The following is a 23,766-nucleotide window of genomic DNA, read 5'->3' as shown; positions in this document are numbered from 1 at the left end:
GTCCACTGGAGAGAGAAATGATCTGCAGCATTCGCCAAGTTCATTTGACTATAGGGTCTTTGTTTTGAGGAAAATAATGTAGGATGGGATCTTGAAGAGTTCGCTTGGGGAAAGTCTGAGCTGGAGGAACAAAATACTGTCTGCAGTTTTCAATTCAACTGATTCTACAACCACTGATGAGAGCTCACACAGATCATTCCCTGTACATGGCAAATCCATGCAAGGGATTAATCCTCAAAAATATCCTTTCACAGTGGGTGCTGCTACTATTTCTAGCTTACAGATAAGGAACCCGAAGCTCAGAGAAGTGAGATCACTTGGCCAAAGTCATATAGCTGGGACATGGTAGTGCTCCGTCTTGGTTATCCTATAATCCTCCTCTCTTCCTCCATACACTGCCTCTGGAATGACACAGCAAAGCACAACAAATGTGCTATATCTGTACAGTGAAATATTATTCAGTGATAGAAAGGAAATATTGGTACAATTTACAACACACATGAACCTTGAAAACATAACCAAAAAATGAAAGAAGCCAGTCACGAAAGGTCCAGTGGGTTCACTTGCATGAAAGTACAGGAAGAGGAAATCCATAGAGACAGAAAATGAAATCAGGCCTGGTGGCACACGCCTGTAATCCCAGTGATTTAGGAGATTGAGGCTAGAGCATTGCAAGTTCAAGGCCAGTCTCTGCAAGGTAATGAGGCCCTAAACAACTTAGTGAGACCCTATCTCCAAATAAAAAATAAAAATGGCTGGGAGCATAGCTCAGTGGTAAACACCCCTGGGTTTAAAACCCAGCAACAAATACATAAATAAAGAAAGAAAAAAAGAAAGTGAATTGTTGATGGCTTAGGGACTCAGAGGGGATGGGATGATGATGGTTCTGAGATCAGTGGTGGTAACAACTGTCAACTCTGTAAGTGAACCAAACACCATTAAATCATATACTTCAAGGGCAAATTGTAATGGTAAGGAAATATCTCCATAAAGCTGTTAAAAATGACTGCAGAAACTGGGCATGGCAGTGCACGCCTATAATCTCAGTGACCTGGGAGGCTGAAACAGGAGGATCACAAGTTCAAAGCCAGCCTCAGCAAAAGCTAAGCAACTCAGTGAGACCCTGTCTCTAAACAAAATACAAAATACGGCTGGTGATGTGGCTCAGCGGTTGGGTGTCCCTGAGTTCAATCCCCAGTCCCCCTCACCCCCAAAAAAAAATGTCTGCAGAAGGGAGGAAATTCAAGGTGGTAGATTAGAGGAAGACTGTATTCCTCGTTGCTGCATGGCCCAGGATTCAAAGCAGTGGGAGTCCTCCTTCTCAGCAAGGTGGGTAAAAAAGGGATTTCACTAAAATTCAATATTGGACAGTCAGAATATCTTAGAGACTCAGAATTTTGGGTGTATTAAACAAGGAGGAAAGACAACATTGGAGCCCCATTGACAGGGGCAGCAGTTGCAGCTCTGGTTCACTGTGAGAAATAGAAAGTCTGATGGTCCGTATTCAGAATATGGTATTTAGCTTTAAATGTAAAATTGGGATATAGCAAAAGCAGAAGGAGGGGAGAACAGAATGAAAACTTACAAGCATTTTATGCCAGAGTGTGAAAAATTCACAGTCCCTTGACAAACAGGAGGCGAGAGGGAAGACAGACGTGAACTGCGTAAACTGCGGTATGTGCCAAGATGCACTCACTCCCCAAACGGCCCTCCCTCCACAGGAGAGCTAAGGAAGGTGCAGACAACTACAGGTACATTTCTTTAAATAACCCAATAGAAGACAATAAAACCTGTGGAAGACTGTATGCCCCACAGTCCTCAGTCAATGAGGACTGAGGGTGAACTAAAGAAGGGACCCTGTGCACTAGGGAATAAAATGCTAATTGTAACTGCTCTGGGTGTGCCTGCTCACCCAGACACACGATATTCCTCAAGACCGTCAGTAAAAAACCTGGTTTTTGCTATACCTCATGTCTCTTAGTCCATTTTTTGAGTTTGGGCAAGTGAACTTATTTCTTACATTCACCACAGAGGGAGGGAGAACACGGAGAGAAACAAAACAGGAAGATTTGGTATGAAAAACCTGCAAAAAGCAACCTGAACTTAGCTGATCCAGAAGCTGCACTGTGAACTGGTATTTAAAAAGTGCCCTGTGTTTCTCAGCTGGCAATGGAGAGCTGAGGCAGAGCCATCTTGAGGAGGCCATGCTGCAGGTCACAGCAAACACTGCTACACTGTCCCAGCAAACGCCTACCATGTGGCCTAGGGTGTACCTAGGAGAACAGGAGGGAAACAGGCACAGAGAAGACTGTACCCAGGGAGATTCAGGATGGAAAAGCAAATGGGAGCCCAACTTACTTCTCCTATGAGTCTGAAGGCTCACATGACCAGATGAAGTGGATCAGGAGCTTGAACAGGCCAGTGCGAATACATTAAGGGACTAAGCCTGGGAAGGCTGTGTTCAAGGGCAGGAGAGGGGGTAGAAGATTGACTCCCCAGCCCCATGAGTAGAATTATTGGGCGGCTCCTGAGATCTAGACCCCCAACAGAGATTAGAACTGACAAGCCCTGTGAGGTGTACTGATTTAATCTCTCCAAAGCAGACACCACTCAAAAAAACCCCTAAGGCCTGATTAGACCTGAGCCCCAGCATCTAGGACTCCTCCCATAGAACTCTGTGACAACCCCACCCTGGGAGTGCATTATCTGATCTGTGCTAACAAAACTCCAATCAGTAGTACTTCCTCATTCCCTTCTACCTCATACTTGTGAAAAGTGAAGCTGAGAGTTATTTCAACCAGCTTCAGTCTCAGGTTACTCCAACTGGCAGCTCAGCGAGTAAAACAAAAAGAGGAAAAGGTTAACAACACAGCCCGTGCATGTGCTCTCTCTCTCTCTCCCTCCCTCCCTCCCTCCCTCCTTCCCCAAGAAGAAATAGAAAGAAAGACAGTTGGGCATAGACAGTTACCACCCTTTCTCATCACCTATTTTGACCACCTCAGTGGAGATGATTCCTTCATTTTTCAATAAGAATATTTTCCGTGTGTGTATGTATGTTTTCTTGTTGTGCTGATTGGTCCATGGACTTATATACATATACATATTTGTTTCTTTTTCCCCTCATTTTTTAGCATTTTTAAATGTAGTTAATTTTCCTTTCCTTGTCTTTTGAGGGTTAGGGTTTTGGTTTGTATATTTTGGTTTTATTTTGTTTTAATTTCATTTGTTTATATTTCTCTCTTTTCATCTGCTAACAGCCAATTTCTCTTATTCTCTTTCCCTTTACTTGGTTTCTCCTGTTTTTCTTCTCCTTCCTTGTAATTACCACCTGCTACATCCTTTCTACATTCTCTCTGCTAATTTCTTGAAATTGTAAACTCTTTTCTACCTTCCTATCACATTTTCTTTTCCCCTAATTAACTGTATTTTAACCATCTTTTAGAACAAATTGGTTTATATAACTCCTGCCCTCACCATTCATGCTATTGCAATTATTCACTGTGGATGACACAATTGACTTGTTTGCTTTAAAGCCACATCTAACTTATATATCTTATTGTTGTTGCTATTGGCAATTGCTAACCTTAACATTTCTGTTGCATGTGTGTGTGGTAATTAGCATTGTAGATGTCATAGTAGGAACCAGGTATTTATTTTAGTATTGTATATTGTTGTGTTGGTTGTTGTTACTGTTTGTTTCCTCCATTCTGTGAGGTGCTGGGAACTTACAGGGACACTACAAATTCACAGGGTAGAGACTCTGCTGCTGAACTAAACACAGTCAAAGAACAGTACACCTTGCTCCACACAGAAATTAATGATGGTCAAACTTCAGCTATATTTTAGTACAAAGAAAAGAAGAGACAAAACCCAAACTAATGATCAGGTCCTAAGTGGAAATGGCTAGAAGTGGTTCTTCAGGTCCCACTCATGAACATTCACTGCTACAGCAGAGAGAATTAACACAAAGGCTGTGGATACCCCTCTTACAAGGGGATCTCAATCTAGATCACTCTAGGACACTTTGGCAAGTGAAGACTGTGTCCTAAAAAGGCCCAAACATGAGTGGAAGAGAACTACCTCCCAACAGATGCATAAAGCCCAACATGGGATTACAAGAAATGTGGGGGAAACACAGGGTATTACAACACCCCCAAAAGTTCATAATTTACCATCAACTGACCTCAAAGATATTGAAGAAATGAAATATCAGATGAGGAATTCAAAAGAATGATTATAAGAAAGATTAATGAATTCTAAGAGAACACAGAAAAAGAACTAAATGAATTAAGGAAGTCAGTACAAGACATGAATGAGAAATTCAATAAGGAGGTAGATATATTGAAGAACCAACTAATTGAAATCTTGGAAATGAAAGACATAATAAATCAAATACAACGTTCAGTTGAAAGTCTCTGTAGTATACTATGCTGAAGACAAAGTGGCCAGCTTTGAACATTAAGACATCATTGAAGAAAAAAAAAAATGAGCATGATCAGAATATGCAAGAACTCTGGAACAACATTAAGAAACCAAATTTAAGAATCACTGGAATTGAAGAGGACTGTGAGATGAAGCCTAATGGAATTGATAACTTCTTCAAGGAAATAATAACAAAATTTTTCAAATCTTGAGAATGAAATGGACATCCAAATACAGGAGGAATTAAGAATCCCAAATAGGCAAGATCAAAAAAGAACCTTTCCACAACGATTTATAATTTAAATGCCTAGCATATAGAATAAGGATAGAATTTTAAAAGCCTCAAGAGAAAAATGCAGGTCACATTTAGAGGTAAACCAATTGAAATCACTTCCGATTTCTCAACACAAACTCTAAAAGCAAGGAGGGCTTTGAATGATGTGTTCCAAGTCTTGAAAGAAAGGAAGTCAACCAAGATTGCTATATCCAACAAAGTTATCCTTCAAAGTTGAAAAAGAAATAAAAATGTTCCAAGATAAGCAGAAACTGAAGGAATTTCATGACTACTAAACCAACACTGCAAAACTTAAAGAAATATTCCACACAGAAGAAATAATAAACAAACCCCAGAGCTCACAAATGAATAAATTAAAAGGGTAGCTAAGCAAATGAAAAACAGGACCAAATTAAACATTATAATTAAATCATGACAGAAATTATAATAAAATAATATAATAATACAACACATAATAATGTAATTGAATGTAAATGGTCTCAACTCTCCAATTAAAATACATAGGCTAGCAGAATGGATTAAAAATAAGACCCAACTATATGTTGTTTGCAAGAGATGCACCTTATGAGCAAAGAGCCACAGGATGGAAAATTGATATACCATGTGAGTGGAGCCCGAAAACAAGCAGGAGTAGTTACTAGCCTATCTAACAAAATAGACTTCAAACCAAAATTAATCAGACGAGACACAGAAGGTCGCTTTGTATTGGTAAAGGGAACAATCCAACAAGAAGATACAAAAATAATAAACATTTATGCCTCAAACATCAGTGAAACTAATTACATAAAAGAGACACTACTCAAATTGAAGCCTCAGGTAGATTCCAGTACAATAATACTGGTGATTTCAACACATCTCTTTTACCATTAGATAGATCATCCAGACATAAACTCAGTAAAGACTCTTTGGACCCAAAAAATATTATAAATTAAATGGATTTAACAGTCCATATCCATAGAATATTTCAACCAACAACAGTTGAATACACTTTCTTAGGAGCTCATGAAACCGTATCCAAAATAGACCAAATTTTAGGTCACAAAGCAACTCTTAATAAGTACAAAAAAACTGACATAATTCTTTGCATCTTATCAGATCACAATGGGAGGAAATCAGAAATCAGCACAACAAAACCCTACCGAAATTATATAAACACATGGAGATAGAACAATATACTTTTGACTGATGAACACTGAATAGAAAAAAATTAAGAGAGAAACTAAAAAATTCTTATATTCAAATGAGAATAGTTATGCAACATGCCAGAACTTATGGGACACTGTGAAGACAGTTCTAAGAGGAAAGTTTATAGCTATGAGTGCCTACATGAGAAAATCAGAAAGATCCCAAATAAACAACCTAACGATGCATCTCAAGGCCCTTGAAAAAGAAGAAACCAATTCCAAAACCAGTAAAAAGGAAATAATTAAGATCAGAGCCAAAATTAATGAAATGGAGAATTAAGAAATATGAACGATCAATGAAATGAAGATTGGTTCTTTTAAAATGTAAACAAGATTGATAAGCCCTTAGCCAACTAACTAAAAGAAAAAGAGAGACAACCCAATTAATAAAATTAGTGATGAAAAAGGAGAAATCACCACAGACATCACAGAAATCCAACAGATCTTGAGGGATTATTTTGAAAACTTATACTCCAAAAAATTGGAAAACCTAAAGGAAATGGATACATTTTCAGACAAATACGCCTTCCAACAAAGAAAAGCCCAGGACTGAATGGATTCTCAGGTGAATTCTACCAGACCTTTAAAGAAGAACTAATGCCAATACTCCTCAAATTATTCCATGAAATAGAAAGGGAAGTTCCTCAAAAGACTAGGCATGAAACCACCATGTGACTTGCTATACCATTCCTTGCTATTTATCCTAGAGAATCGAAGTCCTCTTACTATGGTGATACATGCATACCCATGCAGGAAAATGAATGAAACCAAAGAGCTTATGTTAAGCAAAATGATGCAAACTCAAAAGGTTGCATGTTTTCTCTCATATGTGAAGACTAGAGAGGGAAAAGGAAAAGAGAGGTGGGGGATCTTATAGACATCAAAGGGAAATCAGTAGAGGAGGGAGGAGGGAGGGATGGGGCAAGCGCTGGAGAGCCATATTGGTCAAATTATGTTGTTATATTGTGTGCAGTTATGAATATGTAACAACAAATCCCATCATACGTAAAACTATAATGTACCAATAAAAAAACATAGTAAGAGAAAAAAACTAAAATGACTACAGAAGGAACAAAGTATTTTTAGTGGTTAAAAAAAATTACCATGCCTCTATAGAAAAGTGAATTTTCTTCTGCAGTGTTGTTTTTCTCCAGTTAAATCTGCCTATTGTTTCCACCTAACTCTAAGAGGTCGGCTTCCACAGGAGGCTCCTCTGCTGCCCAGACCTCCAAGTGAAGGGGGCTGGGGCTGGGGACGAGCGCCCACCCCCAGTATGTCAGCGCCACACCCGCACCCAGACTGTCCACCCGTCGCCCACACGCACCCATGAGGCAGGAGTTGTGGTACTCATCCGCCTGGCTCTGGTACTCCAGGATCTTCCTCCCGATGCTGTCGGCACACTGGTCGAAGGTTTCATGCATGCAGTCAGGCCTGGTGACAGGGCGCTTCTCTTTGCGGTAATACTCCTGTCAGAGAAGGCTGAGCTTGAGTCCCCCACTGTGGGACTCTGCCCAACCCGCCCCTATCTCCACACCTCCTAGTTGTGCTTTCCCTCTGCCCTTGTCACTTCCTCTGTCCCAAAGCCCACCAAGTGTGACTTGAGGCCGTAGCTGTCCCTCATTACTTCTTGAGTGAGTAAATGGCAAAATCCTGTTCGTCATTCAAGACCCAAACCAATGGAGTCTCACATTGTGACTGAGTTGGGAACTTACTAGGAAGCACCCAGCTGGATCCTGACTCTGCGTCTCAAAGAGGCATGAGTATGAGGCCTTGCCTTTACAACTCCCTGCCCCGTGGGAGACAGCCAGGAAGAAACACAAGCACACTGTGGGGGTGTGTGGTAGGGGCCGCACTGCCCCACCCAGCTCCCTGTGCCTGCCATGTCTGTTGGCTTCCTGCTGGGCGCTAGACACCTCAGGGACAGAGGCTGGTCCTGTTTCTCTTGGCATACCCAGTGCCTGACATATAGTTGGTGTCTAAGAAATGTTTGGTGACTAATTAAGTAAGTAAGTAAATGCCGAATGAATTAAATTTGTTTTCCAGAAAAGGCCGGGGTGGGGGGACACAGGAAGTTATGGAAGCTGAGGAGGTCAAGAGATGGGCGAAATCCTCTCTTGTCATTTTCCCCTGAGTTCCCATGATCTGCAGACTGCAGAAGGCATTGGCAGCTGGGGACATGCTTTCGGGATGGGCACCAGCTAGTGAGCAGCGGTCCTCACCTCCACAACGGTCAGCAGATACTGGTTGCTCTCCCAGAGGAGGGTCAGGATGATCCCTTTAAAATGCCTGCAACACATAGAGGCAGACCCCTGAGGTACCTTGTCTAAAGACACCGACATGGACAAGCCAAATGAGCACAGAATTCAGAGTGTCACTCTGCAATTCATTACTACTGATCCAGGAACTTTTCACACTGATTCCTCTCCAAATACTTCTGCAGATTTCTTCCTAGTTGTATTTGTTCCTACTCTTTCTCAGACCCCAGTTCAGTGCCAATACCGAGCACTAGTACTAATACTTTCAGGGTGCTCCTCAGTTCTTAGCTGGATTCAGGATTGATTTGCCTGACTGACTGAATTCCATCTTTCCCAGCAGACTGCAAATTCCACCAGGTATTTAAAATACTAATTAGAGGTTATTAGGCAGAAAGAGCTCAGTGTCCGGGGTTCCTACATTAGTAAGCCAGAACTCAACTCAGTAAGAATGGTCATCCATAGTCTAGAAAAATGGAATCTACATTTAACCAATCAGAATTAGCCAACTCACTTCTGGCGGGGGATGATCAGCTTTAGCTAATCAAATACTTTCTTTGTCTTGCTTCTGTGAACCTCCTGGAAAAGCTTTCACCTGATGCACCCTTGGTGGGCCCCTGAACCACTTGTGGTCTGATACTGTTGTCTGTTCAAATAAACTGGTTAATATTTTAATGTGTGAGTTTATCCTTTCACACAGTATGTGGACTAATGGTTGTCCATCTGTGTTCACCACGGAATCCCAGTGCAAGGGCAGAGACTGCTCCTGTCAGGGCCTCAATGTTGCTTTAAAGAAGAAAGAATGTAATCAAATGAACAGGACTTCGTGCAGGACCAAACGTCAACCTGCTCTCTCTGGTCACTAGGCCCATGAGCATAGGCCAGGGCTTTAAAAGCATACTTTCACAGACCCAGTTGGATATTCCTGCCCAGTTAGGTCAACCATTGTGAAAGTAAGAGTGAGATAAAGGACAGATGCACTGGAACTGTGTGTAGCTGCAGGACACTTAATATTTCTCAGTCTGTATAAAATTTCGGAGTGACAGGGATGAACACATCACTGCCAATTTCTAAAATATAAGCATATAGGTAATTTGATCTTTCATTTTAAAATTCACTCATTATACTTAAAGAAAATTAGAAATACATCAAAAAACAAGGGAAAATCCATCCCAACAGTTTAGTGAATTTCCTTCTGCTGATTTTATTTAAGATCAGTGATCATTAGGTTTATGTGGTTTCACATTCTGTTCTGTTCACTTACTGAACTACAGTGAGCCCGTTCTGTGCCATCACCTCTAGTGGCTGTGGAACACCATTGAGTTATATATGCACCACAGTTCACAATCCTCTAATTTTGGACTTTTAGGATCCCTCTCCCCCCACCCTGCAGCCTTTTCAATTGACATAAATAGTACTGCGTGGGATATCTTCAGGAAAGAAGTTTTCTCCTCATGATGGGATGATTTCTTTGGGAGAAAGACCTGAAGGGTTGTCTAAAGGCATGATTTAATGGCTTCCATTAGACTTTGCCAGATTGTTTTTTAGAAGGATAATGTGCTATTGACTCCCCACCCTCAGTGCAAGGGAGGGACCACTCCACCCTTCCCCTCTACAAATCCATTTGTGTATTGTCTAACTCGGGTTGATGTCTGGGGTGGACTTGCTTCCCTTTCATGGCTTAGCATCCCAGGAAGACTGTGTTTCTTCACCGTTGTTCTTAATTCATTCTTCGTTTGGGCCTGGCCTCTCCAAACCTGCCCTCATCCCTACTGAGTTTTTTTTTTTCTCTCTCTTTTTGTTTGGTACTGAGAATTGAACCCAGGGGTGCTTCTACCTCCACAGCTCTTTTAACTTCTTTTTTTGAGACAGGGTCTCACTAAGATGCTGAGGCTAGGGCTGGGGATGTAGCTCAGTTGGGAGAGAGTTTGCCTCACAAGCACAAGGCCCTGGGTTCAATCCCCAGCACTAAAAAAAAAAAAAACAAAAAAAAAAAACCTGCTGAGGCTGGCCTGGAACTTGCAATTCTCTTGCCTCAGGCTCCTAAGTCACTGGGATTAGAGGCATGTGCTAATAGACCTAGCCCCTACTGCGTTCTGGAGTTTTCCTTTGGGGTAGGGAAGAGGGTGATGTATTTATTTGCCTTTCTTTTTCTTTTTGCAAATTTCCCATGTTTTGAGATTTCTACTAGTGCTTCTCAGGGTGACAATTTGTGTTACCGAAGGGAGCCCAGCCTGGAACCCATGGGAACTACTAGATCTTATCCACAGCTCTAAGAGGAGGGTTCTCTTCTACCCATTCTGCAGATGGGAAGATTGAAGCTTGGGGAGAAGTCACTTAACCAGGGTCCTAATATGTGGATACAAATAGGATCAGTCTAATTCTATTTTATGAACAATTAGCTATTGTACTAGGTCAGGAAAATCTCTCCTTTTTTAGAGATTTAATGAATATTCATTTTTTTCTATTTAACCTACGATTTTTAAAAATCTGTGGTGCATTTATATTGTGGAATACTATTGGGTCATACATGTACTATGTATGGTACATGTGACAACTCGGAAGGGTCTTGCTGTGGTTTGAATGTGTTCCTCAAAGTTCATGTGTCGGAAACCTAATCCTAGCACAACAGTATTGAGAGGTGGGACCCTCAAGAGATGATAGGGCAAAAGGGCTCCGCCCTCTGGAATGAATTGGTGGTTGGAGTGTTCTACTTATCATAGGAACGGGTTCCTGAGAAAAGGCTGAGTTCAGTCCCTTTCCTCTCCTGCCTCACACCCCCTCCTGCACTCTCTTGGCCTTCCACCTCCTGCCACAGGATGATGCAGTGAGAAGGCCCTCACCAGATGCAGACTCAACCTTGGACTTCTCAACCTCCAGAGCTGTAAAAAACAAACCCCTGCTCTTTATCAATGATCCAGTCTCAGGTATTCTGTTATAGCAACTTGAATGGACCAAGACAGATCTCAAGGGCATTATGCTGAGTGCAAAAAGCCACGCTGAAAAGGTCAAATGCTGCCATGAGTTTGTTTATATGATATCCTGTAAGTGACAGGGATGCAGAACAGATTCCTGGTTGCTTGGAGTTGGAACGGTGAGGGGAAAGGAGTGGCATGTGCAGAGGAGCAAGACAGAGATTTTCATGCAGATGAAATAATTCTGTATCTTGATTGTGGTGGTGGGTGCATGAATCTATGCATGTGATAAAATGACAAAGATCTATAAAAAATAGAGTTGATGTTCTAATGATACAGGAATGTCCTTGGTATATGGGCCAAGGGCCAGTCTAGCTGCTGACTTGCAGGCAGTTCCTGGGTCGCCTGGTGTAGCTGCATCCTTCTTTGTATGATTCACCAGCTCCTGACCCCTGGAGGGCTGACATGGGATTGGGGGTGCTGTGTGGATTATGGGGGATGAGGGCTCTACTGTGGAGTTTGACTTTCTTGAAGGACTTTTAACTTTCTGAACTTGACATTATGCTGGTTTGTTTGAAATGAAGCCATACTTAGTGAACCAAATTTTGTTTTAATCAATGAAATGACAGTAAGGGAGAGGAGAAAAGGGCGGGTAGCATTGAAAAAATCATTAAAAAGTACCCCAAACATGAAAGGCATCTGCTGCCTGGCCACCATGAAATACTGAGCTGGAAAATGTGAAACTTTGGTGAAATGTCTCTCAACAAACTTCAGTGGAATGAGTTGAGACAAACTGACCTTGACCCTTAAGGGGCCCCGCCCCTTCCTCATCCTTTTTATCAGTCTCCCCAATCTCTTTCTTATTTTTCTTTTCAGCTAAGTCTGATTTAGCTGTCTCCTGACTGTAATGGGTTAAATGGAATTAAAGGGAATTGTGTCGTTACTTACGTGGTTGGTGGAGGAGACTTGTCACCCAGCACCTGGTACTTTCTGTCATTTCTGTTGGGTTTGGAATGTCGGGAGATGCTGTAGGACAAAGGTGCATGAGTAGCCTGCAGTCTGGGAAGGGATGAAAGGCAGGCCTGTGCCTGTGGAACCCTGCCTGGGTGCTGGATGTGCTGGACCAGCCTATGGGGCAGCTTGGCTCAGTTCTGCAGCTGAGCCCTTTGAGATGCCTCTCTATTTTCAATAGCTCTGAAGACAACCTGATTTGGGGGCAAAGCTTTTACCAATAATGTCAAGGCAAGGCCACTAAGAGAGGGAAGGGGCAAAGGTTCTTGGGCTCAGAAATTGCATCCTCCCTTCTCTCAGGCAAGGACCCAAAAAAAAACAAGGTAAGCCTCAGGTAAGACCTCCAAGTTTAGCAATAAAAATACGGTATGCCCACTTAAACTTGAATTTTGTACGAGCAAAGATTAATTTTTAGTATATGTAATGTCCTATGCAATATTTGTGATATAGTCATACTAAAAAATTAGGTATTATTGATCTGAAATTTAATGTGAGCTGTGTATCCATGTGGGCTTTATTTTAAAACCTCTAAGAGACGGAATATAGAAATAGATAATGATTAGATCACATATTGAAAAATAGAACTCTCACAGCCACCTGCAGCAACCTGCCCAGGAAATCAGCCCATTGCCAACAATAAACAGCCTGAAACGGGTCTGCTGCAGGTCAGACTTGCAGGAAGTCAGGGTGCTATCTCAGGTGACGACCTAGGAAGCTAAACAATCCCGGCTGTAATAACAGGCCCCAAGTGGCCAAGACTAAATCTGCATCCTGACCAACCATCCAGGATGCCCTGCTTCCAGCTGACAGCTTCTGACTTCCCCGTGCCAACATCCCCCGCCAGGCACAGCTGGAGCCTTCCCTGTTCTCCACTGCAAGGCCTCTGGCTCCCCTGCCTGCCCTTGAGTCTGCCACATTGCACTCGATGGTGACCAGTTCCCTGCTATTGCCAGCTCTGCATCAATAGCCTCTGCTGTTCTGACTTGTTTGGTCTTGGTTCACACACTGCAGACAGCATGTGCATTTATAAAGACCCAAAAATGTGGGTCTGTAGGTAAAGGCAAAACTCTCACTTTCTCAAAGCCAAGGATTAAGCCATATATTAGCCGGGGCTTATAAAAGATTCAGAAAGTTGGCTCAGTCACGTGGCTTCTGTTAACCACCTTCCAAAAGTCTGTGTGTGGGAGCTGGTGGCTAGAGACTCAAGTCTAATGACCACTACAGGGCCTAATGGACAGAGCATATGACCAAGGCATCCAGGCCCAGGGATCCTGCACCTTTGTAGGAGAACTACCTACTGGTGGCGTCGACTTTCCCTCTTGTTAACTATGACCCTGTGCAGTGGCAGGGCTAGAATCTAACCGCCATTCCATGGACATCGACCACTCAACTCTGCCCATTTCTCTAGGTCCGAGGTGTGTGGAAGCCATATCTCTCCACAGGGTGAGCTCAAGCTTGACCAAAGGCAGTGTCGGCACAGTTCCTGTCCATACTGGGTCCCACAGTGTCCCAGAGCATGAGCTCCAGTGGCAGTTCTGAGGTCAGAGTCTGGGAGGATGACGGGACGGTTCTGGCCTTTGTCTGGGCCTCAGACAAGGGCCCGAGAAGGGAAGATTCTGGACAGCTTGTGTCCTTACCTCGCTGCTGAGGTGGCACTGGCACTGTGCAAGGACTTCTTTGTAGAGATTTCTTGCTGACACCGATGGCGCCTCAAGACTTTGGGTGACAAGTGCCCAGAACAAGAGCAGAGGACAGGAGGTGAGGATGGGCCACAGTAGCAACCAGCTTCCCTACCACCAGCTGCCCCGAGACCCACAGGCGTGTCTGCCTCTACCTGTCTGTGACCGATCTTTCTCACACTGGTGCATTGATTTTGTGTCAGGAACTCTGAAACCAAAGGAAAGGACATGGTTTGTCTATGTAACCACAAGGACAGCTCCAGTGACATGGTGGTCAATCCTCAAGAGGTTCCATCATGAGCTCAGAAGTTCAGATGAGGAACTGAGGCTCCCAGGAGGGAAGCCCCTTGTCTGAGGTCACAGACTCCCAGGGGTGGGATCCCACAGGACCCCGAGAGTCACAGGCTGTGGCCCAGGCACTTACTGCAGGATCTTCCTGATCACCATCACAGCAGGGTCTTCAATCATGGCCTTCCCTATGCGGCTTGGCTGTGCAAAAGACTCAGGGGTGACCAGGCCGACCTTGGCCTCCTCCTCCGGGGCCTCTGAAGAAATCAGGATGTCACTCTCCACCTCTATGTCAGTCAGAATGCTGTCCTGTGGGACAGAAAAATCCCAGTGTGTGGAGACCAGTCAGGTCTTGCCCAGGTGGTGGCTGGAGGCAAGTTGCCTGGCCCAGGGGGCGTGTTTTCACGCCTATTAAAGGGTAGTGGTCCTCTCCCCTAGAGGGTGTTCATTCATCCATTCACTGACTCAGGTCTTTAGAAATGCTTCCTGAAGGCCTGCTTGCCACAAGGCTCTGCCAGTGTCCTGGGGTCATAGGAGTGCAAAAGCCACCAAGGGTCCTGCCTTCATGGAGTTTACAGTTCAGGCAGAAGAGACACATGTCAAGGCACACTTAAACAAACAAACAAACGCTTAGCAAAATTGGGACCAGTGTTATGCAGGTAAAGCTCTGGCATCTTCTGTGAGATTGAGGTGAGACCTGTATGGCTGCCGTAGACATGCCCAGGCAATGTTTCTGAACAAATGGACAAGGAGTTGAAAGAAGGCTGATCAGTGGCCAATTCAGAACATGGGTGGAAATGGCACCCACAGTGAGCACCTAGTTCTGCTGTTCTCTGTTTTATTCCAAGTCTCCTCTCCTGTCAGCTCCTTGAAGGAAGGAGCCAGGCTGGACCCTTGGAGCCACTGTCTTGCCAGACACAGCACCAGAGCAGTCTGCAGGGTGAGAAAAGCTTCCCACAGAAGGAAGGGTGGCAGAGCTGGGCAGTGAGAGATCCTGTCACACTCTGCTCTTGTAGCACTCAGCTCTGTGTCCTCCCCTGGCTGTTGGCTGAGTGCTTCTTGTGGGCAAATCCTCATGGGAGGTGGGTGTAGGCTCTGCCCTCCCAGAGCTCAGTCTCCAGCAGATGGCCCCGTGGGCACAGAGAAGAAGAAGGTGCTACAGGACGAGAGACCCCTGCCCAGAACAAAGGAAATTTATGGCAAGTGACATCTAGGTTGGGTGAGAGGGATGAAGGGGACCCAGAGGCTGTTCTATGTATCCTGTTAAAGGGTATGGACTTGACTCTGAGGGCAGGGGGTGACATGGCAGACCAGACTCTGCCAATGTTTGGTCTGGTTGCAGGTCAGGGAATGGATGATACAGGGATGTGAGAGGACATGTATGGCCAGATGGGCAACAAACAGGGGACTGGATGAGATGGCAGCGTGAGACTGCAGAAGCTGGAGGCCTCTCGTGGGTGTGGGTTGAAAGGAAGAAGTTGAGGTTGGCATGGGGTTGGCCCAAGAGCCCAAGCATAGGCTGACTTGAGGGGCCTGATAGAGACAGGTGGTGATGCCAGAAGGTGAGGTGTCCCCTAAGAAACCAAGGCAAGAAAGTGACTCGTTTGGGACTGGAACTCATATCAGACTCCACGGCATGTCATCTTTCCACGGCATCCCTATAAATCCAGCAGAGCTCTGGGAGGCTCTGCTGAGGCCTGCAGGTCTCCTACCACCCCATGCCACTCCTACCGCATAGACATCCTGAGTCGCTGACACCACGTCCAGGCTGCAGTTGAGGTACTTGATCCTCTGGCTCAGTTTTTCTTTCCAAGTTCTGACAAAACCCAGGAGGTCATCCGTGGTTACCATCTAGAGGAAACATGCAAGACAAAAGCTCTAAGGGGCAGGCTGTGGAGGGCAGGTGGGGGTTCCACTGACACAGCAGGGATAGGGCTGGGCTGGAGAGGACGCCTTGGGGTTTCAGGAAGGCCCCTCCCTTGTAGACCCAGGGGGCATGGAGAGTGCTGGGCTGGCTCTCAGGTGGCTGCACTGGGGCGCAAATCCTCCACCAAGGGACATGGAGAGCTCTGTCCCTGCCATGAGTTCAACTCTAGGCAAGTGAATTAAAGTTGCTTGACTCGGTCTTCTCCTCTAAGATAGGGACATGGAACGTTCCCTAGGGTCTCCTTTAGCTCATAGTTCTATGTTTAGAAAGAAACATTTAGTCCAGGTGTGGAAGTGGGTAGGAGGGTGGACTGGCCATCCCCTTGAAGCAGCACCCCTCAGGTGCATAGGGAGGCGCCCTCGGCCATCTTCTCCCTCACTATGCATCTAAGGCGTCACTCCTGATTACTGCTATGCAGACTGGACTTCTCCATCACCACGGAAACACCTGTACACTCGAGCTCACGTCTCCACCTGGCCAGGAGGCTGGACAATCCTCCCACCCATCCCTGCACCCTGGTAGGAGAGGTAATATGAGAGACTAGTCTGTTCTATTGCAGAGAGGCAGAGCTTGTCCTAAAGAGCCTGGGGAAAGGTCGTGGCAGGTTAACCTGTTCTCCCCAGTGGGTGGGCGCACAAGGGAGCCCAGGAAGTCCTGGTCAAACTACAGGAAGCACTTTGCTCAGTACGGCAGTTCTGCAGTGCAAGTAAACTAGTAGATGTGCGGAAACATGCATGAGTGTACGTAACAGGGTCTTGGGTCTCAGTAGAAAAGGAGAATAGAGGGACATTTATTTTGCACACTATGCTCTGTGGATCTTCTAACTGTTCTCAAGATTGTGCATGACTGTACAAGAATAAGCAACAAAGAGAAAAATAAATATCCTTTCAGTATGAACAACAACAGAACCACGACTCCAAGTCACTGAAATAGAAGAAAAGTGGCAGGAAAGGATTTTTTGCTTTGCTCCATTTCTGACATTTTGTGGCTTAAAGAGAATCAGTTTATGTGCTGTGACCAAAAGAAGCAATTGAAAGCTCAAACAAAAAGTGGTTGATGGGAGGACGGAGCCCTGCTTCTGTCATTCATTTGAGGCGGGGCAGAGTTCTCAGTCCAAAGCAGGATGCTTGTTGGGGGTGGGGAGAGTGAGACCCACAAAGCCAGACGCAGGTTCCCACGCTCACTGGACTCGGCAGGTGTGCCTGGCTCGTTATAGGTGGGGATGCCAGCTGGTTTCTCTTCTATTCCCACCTTGGTTCCTTCACAGGCTTGATAGGAAGACTCAGCACACCACACCCCTGCTTGTAGTAGAGAAATCCTGTACCCAGATGTAACCTTATTTTAAATTTCTGTCGCTAGCACAACACATCTTGGCTATTCACACGCAAAATCTAGTGAGCACTCACTGTCTTATCTCCCTTTGGGTCTCGACAAGTTTCTATCTTGCGTTGAAGCTGTTCCAGAGAAGAATTTAATCCATCTGCCTGCAAATTGGACTTTGCCACCTAGAAAACCAGAGGTTCCAAGATTTTGTTTCTAGAATACATATTGTGATCAGAAAAATGTTCAGCAAAATAGAATATCTGAGAAATTGGTTAAGCACTGAAAATATGAAATTGTGGACAAGGGGATGCACAGTTATACCAAAAACCAGATCAATACAAATTTTTTATTTAAAAAATTTTAAAGAATTTAACTTTTATTTTATTTATTTGTTTTTATGTAGTGTTGAGAATCAAACCCAGAGCCTCACCCATTCCGGCAAGAGTCTTACTACTGAGCTACAAGCCTAGTCTTATTAAATTTTTTTTTCCCTAACAAATAGGTAAGGCTTAAATGAAACTGATAGCCCAGAGTGTGGTGCCAATCTGTACAAACCCGCAGAAGGCATAAAGAGCCGCGAACGTCCATGCTCTGACCCTAGGCTCCAGTTTGCAGGAGGCACCCAAGGGCACAGGCTGAGTGTCCTGGGTGAGTGTACCTCTCTCAGCACCAGCATCCTGACAAGGAAGGAAGGAAGCTCCATCCAGTGTTCCAAAAGGAAGACACAAGGGAAAATGGCAGCACGGCCATGAGAGGGGAGCCATCCCACAGGTGTTGTGAGGAAACTTTAAAGAGTACACAGCTTATAAAATTGTGTAATAGCAAGAAACCAGTTTGGATATACTCCCACCTTTTCACATATGGAAAGAAACTTAACAATGAATCAAGGCGCAAACTTGACTCTGCGGTAGACTTATGGATTATTATCTCCTGGTGTATTTGTTCTACATTTTCAATATTGCGCATGGTGGAAATGCATTTTGCTTATGAAACTTGTTATTAAAAATGCAAGCCCCACATTCTGTGAACAGCCTGGTACCAGGTCAGAAAGGGAATCTGTCCAACGCTAGCAGGAGGTCCATTAGGAACATATCCCTTAAACAGGACAGGGGTACCCTGGCCCTTAGGTCCTGTTCTCTAAAGTTGCACCCCCACCCCTACTTCTGGCATGGGACTTCCACCAAGGTCTGACCTTACTGAAGACTCACTCTGCACCAGGAAATGTAAGCCTAGCGGACATCAGCTCATTTACTGGTGCCAAAATCTTACCAGTAGCTTGTAGGATTCCCACTCCACAGGCGAGTGAATTCCATGTTTCCTAGGGTGACAGGGGCAGGAGGCTGGACTGCCTCAGAGCCTAAGACCTCAGCCACCCCTTTTTTTAGTGGAATGCACTTGTCACTCCCAGGAGACAGGCCTGTTCCCAGCCCTGCTGGTCCTAGCCCAGCGGGTCCTCAAACACTATTCCCTGAATGGTACCCTGACCAAGGTGGCTGGTCCAGGCCCTTCATGTTCAGCGTGCCCAAATCCTGCCTATTCCAGAGCCTCTGAATTCTGGAATTGAGCATGTTCCTGCTGCTACCTCATCCAGCCACGAATAGTGGTATTCTCAGTCTCAGCCTCATACCCCAGCCTCACTCCTGCTCACTGCTGGCTCTGTGAAGCTAGCAGCCAGGTGGCCCTCCTCAAATGTGTTCCTGAGTACCTCAGACCCATCTAAACCCTCCTTGGCTCCCACTGCTTGACCAGGACCCTGCTGACCTGCTGGCCTTTCCAGCCTCAGCAATTCACTCCCTTCCAATCTCACTTTTTTTTTTTTTTTTTTTTTTTTTTTTTTTGGTGGAGGGCAACTGGGAATTGAACCCAGGTGTATTAACTGCTGAGCCACATCCCCAACCCTTTTTTTTATATTTAGTGACAGGGTCTCACTGAGTTGCTTAGGGCCTTGCTAAGTTGCTGAGGCTGGCTATGAACTCACAATCCTCCTGGCTCAGCCTCCTGAGCAGCTGGGATCACAGGTGTGCGCCACTGCGTCCTGCTCAATCTCACTTTGGATGCTCTTGGCACCAGCAGCCCAGGGGATTTTTCCATCATGTCTTCAGGGCATTCTGCTCCCCACTCCTGTCTGGCTGGTTCCTCAACTCTCTGGAAGCCCCACTTTCCCAGACTAGGTTCAATCCTCTCCTCTCAGCTCGCACACATCTCTTTCCTCTTTAGGGCACAGATAGCTGGTCCCAGGTTAAGGCCATGATCTCTGGTGGCAGTCAGACCTGAGTTCACACTGTGGCTCCACCATTTAGAGCTCCATCTTCCTGCCTAAGATGGAATTGTTCCATGCCTCAGTTGCCGTATCTCTAAAATGGGGGTAAAAACAGCACTTGCCACATACAGTTCTTGTGAAGACTAACACTGCTAATTAAAATAAACCAGTTAGCACAATATATGGTGCACAACGCCTCAGTGAGTGGTAGGGGCTAAGATTTCATTTCTGCCTTCCCAGTTGAAGAGGGAGTCCACAGGACCAACACCACACTGGCCGCCCAGCACCTGGGCAGTGCTCTGCATGCAGGTGTGTGTGATTGATACCCACCGCATGGAGAATGAACCTGTCCTACCTGGCACTTGATGTTTACTTGCAGATTTGTCATCAATCGCTGGATTTTCTCTATGAAAATAAGGTCCACAGACAGGTTATGGAACTTACTCTCAAATTTGTTGATGACATCATTGGCCTGTAGAGAAAGACGGGTGGTTAATCTGGAACTTTGGACTCTGGAAAAGGAGGGGACAGGCTAAATTATTGGTGGGACAGAGACATAGCCCTTCCTTCACAGGTGACACCCTGAGACTGGCTGTCCTGGAAGCCTGTCGAGAGGGTAGGCAGGGCTCCCCCACCTGGTCCAGGTACTCGTTCTCCATCTTCTCCATGTTGCTCATGATTAAACTCTCAACATACTCTATCCGAGTAGTTTCCTTCTCCAGCCGATTACACAGGGAGTCAAGTTCCTCAGGGGAAAAGTTGCCTCCCTCCGAAAATAATCTGATAGTAATTGGAGAGAAATAAGAGCCACCAATCAGACCTGAAGTTCTCCCCTACCCCACATACTGTGGTGAAGGCACACTTATTATCTAGGTTTCAGATCAAAGGTGCAAGATCACGACAAAGTAAGTGCAGGTAGTACACGCCCAGGAGGACATCCACGCTGTGGCAGGCTTGCCACTTCTGTGAGTGGTTCGGATGGAGTGCTCTGAAACACTCAAGTGGAACCAGAAAAATGACAGATTCCATTCAAAGTAAAAATGGGAACTGCATAAAGATTAGGATTCTATGGAATCTCCAGGTGAAGTAGACAACCCCGTGGATGGTGGGTGGTCTGGAAGCTGATGTGCCTGGAGATTTTGGCCTGAGCCTGGAAGCCTGGAAGACTGGTGGGGCCAGCATGGAGCTGGAATCCGGGAGTGACACTTGCAGTGTGAGACTGAGTGGGAAATGAATCCTTCCAGGTACCAGGGCTCTGCCTGCCCAGATCCCAGAGCCGGAAGAGGAGAAATAGCTCTCTCCCCCAAGGATTCGTCACCACAGACTAGACTTCATACACATTTACCAACCGAATTCATGTTCTCTGGAGTGATCCAGAAAAACTTAAGCAGAGAATTTTGATGATTCCTAAGCCAGTAATGCCCCCAGCTGTGCAATAGATGCAAACAAGAATTATATTTAAAGGAGTATCATTCATGTGAGTTCAAGCCTCATATAATGTCTCATAAAATCCCAAGGAAAATAAATGAGTTGTAGTAAAAAAAAAATTATAAGGAAACAAGATGTCATGAATGAGACCTAGAAAGACAACAGAGAACAGAAACACTCCCCATGAAGACCTCCAATGTTAGAAATTATTTTACATAATTATAAAATAACTAAGTGCAAGATGTTTAAAGAAATTAACAGAGAAACTTGAAAATATGAGCAGGGAGCTGCCAGTTTTGAAAAAGAACTGAATATAACTAGAAATAGAAATTATACAAATAAAAATTTAAAACTCAGTGAAAAGATTTATCATGAGATTGAACACAGTTACAGAGGGCATCAGTGAAGAGGAAGGAGAATAGGAAGAAATCAGAAAGAATGAAGCTAAAAGAGTTGTGCAGAGTTACTTAGGACAGAGATATGTAACATATGTCAAAATATAATTTTAGTTTTTGCATCTTTCCAAATTATCTTTTAAAATTCTACATTTATATCCATAAAAATGTTAATAATATCTAAAATAAATCAATCTCTTGCAAATGCCAACATGGAAGATGCCTACTATGATTTGTTGTAGTATAGAGAATCACAAGTCAGCATGTGTACCAGAATTCTGATTCCATTTCTGTGCAAAACTAATGATCATTGCTTCTGTACACCACAAAGAAATTTTATTTTTGGAGGACTTCCATTTTCTACTTTACTTCTGTGTTTGATCATGTTATAATGGGTAAAATTTTTTAAATTTCAAAATAATATAAGGATTTTTCATAAAAAGAATATAAGCAAGCTACAAATGTCAGAGACTAAATCCAGGATTATTTTCATGTCCGGAGTAAGTTAAGATCATGGGGGAAGAATAAGGGAAAAGAATAATCATTAGGGAAATACAAATCAAAACCATAATGTGATGTTGCATTGTATCCATTACAATAGCTACTGTAAAAAAAGAAAAGTAATAGCAAGTGTTGGTGAGGATGTAGAGAAATTAGAGCTTCTGTACAATGCTAGTGGGAATGTAAAAAGGTACAGCTGCTGTGGAAAACAGTATGATGGTTCCTTTAAAAACCATGAAATTAAAGACAATTAAGGGATTGCCATCCCATCCAGTCATTCCACTTCCGGCAATATAAAGAATTGAAAGCAGGGCTTCACACAGATTGTATACCAATGTTCCTCAAATCCTTAATTCACAAGAGCCAAGAGGTAGAAACAACCCAAATGCCCATCAGTAGACACGTGGACAAACAACATGTGGTATGAATACATGATGGAATATTAGTCAACCTTAAAAAGAAAATTTTGACGTGTGATACAACGTGGAAAACCCTGGAAGATGCTGCGTATGCTAAGTGAGATATACCAGCCACGAAAGGACAGATACTGCATGATTCCCCTTAGATGAGATATCTGGAGTAGTCAAATGGATAGAAATGGGAAGTCAAATGGTGGTTGCCAGATGTTCGGGGAGGGGGAATGAGGAGTTCGTGTTGAGTCTCAGTATGGTGAAGGAAAAAAGTTCTAGAGGTGGCTGGTGTGACAGTTGCACAACAATGCACTTAATGCCAACAAACTCTACATCTAAAAAAATGGTCAAAAGGGTGAACTTTATGCATATTTTGGCACAATAGAAAGTTAAGGGAGGGCTGGGGTTGTGGCTAAGTGTTAGAGCGCTTGCCTAGCATGTGTGAGGGCCTGGGATGGATCCTCAGCACCACATAAAAATAACCTGAAGGTATTGCGGCCACCTACAACTATATATATCTATTGAGGAAGTGACCAGATCACCGCCCACAGAGCAGCCCTGGTGCCAGCAGGGGCCGCATGCTGGCTCCCACCTGCAGTGCTTGATGTAGTCGATGTTGGTGTAACGGAGTTTGCCCAGACTCTCCTCCAAGTACTGCCGGAAGCTGCGCAGGGACACCTGGATGACATCCACATAGCTAAGCAGCTCTCGGTGCAGTGTGCTGTTGAGAATGGCCAGCCTGTGGGGACAGAGGAGGAGCAGGTGGAGACGGGAGACCAGCCTGGGAGATGCCGTGATGTCCTGGGCTCGGGAGGGCACCCTGGGACGCTGCTCCACTCCACACAGCGCCCAGCTGTGGAGCCACTGAGACCCACCACAGAACCACGGCCCAGCCTCTCTGGGGCACTAGGAAGAAGTCCAAAATGCCCATGTCCACAGGACACAGCATGTCACTCTGGGGATCACAGAGCATTCCTTTCTTCCTTCTGTTCTCTGTCATCAAATTGGTAAAAGAATCCCAGCCCTCCCCATTCAGCAAACTCTGAAATGCACCAATATGGCTCCCTCACCCCATGCTCTCTCAAAAGAGCAAAACACCAGTGTCCCCTTTATGACTAAGACTGCCAGAGCGAGATGCCCTTTGACATCTTAGACACCTGCCAAGGTCCTTCCTGTGACCTGACCGAGGCCACTACCTCACGCCCCCAGGTGGCCTCCCTGGAGCCCCTTGCTCTATCCTGAGCATAGCCCTGGTCCTGGCCAATGTGTCTTTTCTGGAGAAATCAGTCCTTCCCACTTGTTTCCATCCAAGGCCAGGGCACCTCCTGCAGGAATTCCTTCCCGATTCTCTCAGAGGGGAAGTAGTCTTCCACCATTGACATTCGGGGCATGTGTCAGGATGCTTGCATGCTACTGTGTGTATGTAGCCTCTTCTGGACCTGGCTGCTCACTGCCCCCAAACCTGCTCCGCCCACC

The 23,766-nt window shown here is 44.8% G+C and overlaps 1 protein-coding gene across 7 annotated transcripts in view; it reads right to left on the bottom strand.

Annotated features, from left to right (window-relative positions):
• Positions 1-23,766, bottom strand: part of CCDC180 (coiled-coil domain containing 180) — a 64,732-nt gene that overhangs the window by 8,181 nt on the left and 32,785 nt on the right. For all 7 annotated transcript variants that reach the window (XM_079113502.1, XM_079113503.1, XM_079113504.1 and 4 more), the window contains 11 exons: positions 22,883-23,029; positions 20,192-20,336; positions 19,912-20,028; positions 17,380-17,478; positions 15,778-15,897; positions 14,183-14,355; positions 13,914-13,966; positions 13,717-13,795; positions 12,017-12,094; positions 8,121-8,187; positions 7,226-7,367 (listed from right to left, as the gene is read on the bottom strand). In XM_079113502.1, the coding sequence (XP_078969628.1) occupies positions 7,226-7,367; positions 8,121-8,187; positions 12,017-12,094; positions 13,717-13,795; positions 13,914-13,966; positions 14,183-14,355; positions 15,778-15,897; positions 17,380-17,478; positions 19,912-20,028; positions 20,192-20,336; positions 22,883-23,029 (1,220 nt within the window). The remainder of the gene's footprint in view (positions 1-7,225; positions 7,368-8,120; positions 8,188-12,016; positions 12,095-13,716; positions 13,796-13,913; positions 13,967-14,182; positions 14,356-15,777; positions 15,898-17,379; positions 17,479-19,911; positions 20,029-20,191; positions 20,337-22,882; positions 23,030-23,766) is intronic.

This window comes from Sciurus vulgaris (assembly GCF_902686455.1).
Source record: "Sciurus vulgaris genome assembly, chromosome: 15".
NCBI lineage: Eukaryota > Metazoa > Chordata > Mammalia > Rodentia > Sciuridae > Sciurus > Sciurus vulgaris.
Note: the sequence above shows the minus strand (reverse complement) of the source record. Positions and strands in the feature narration are given on the sequence as shown.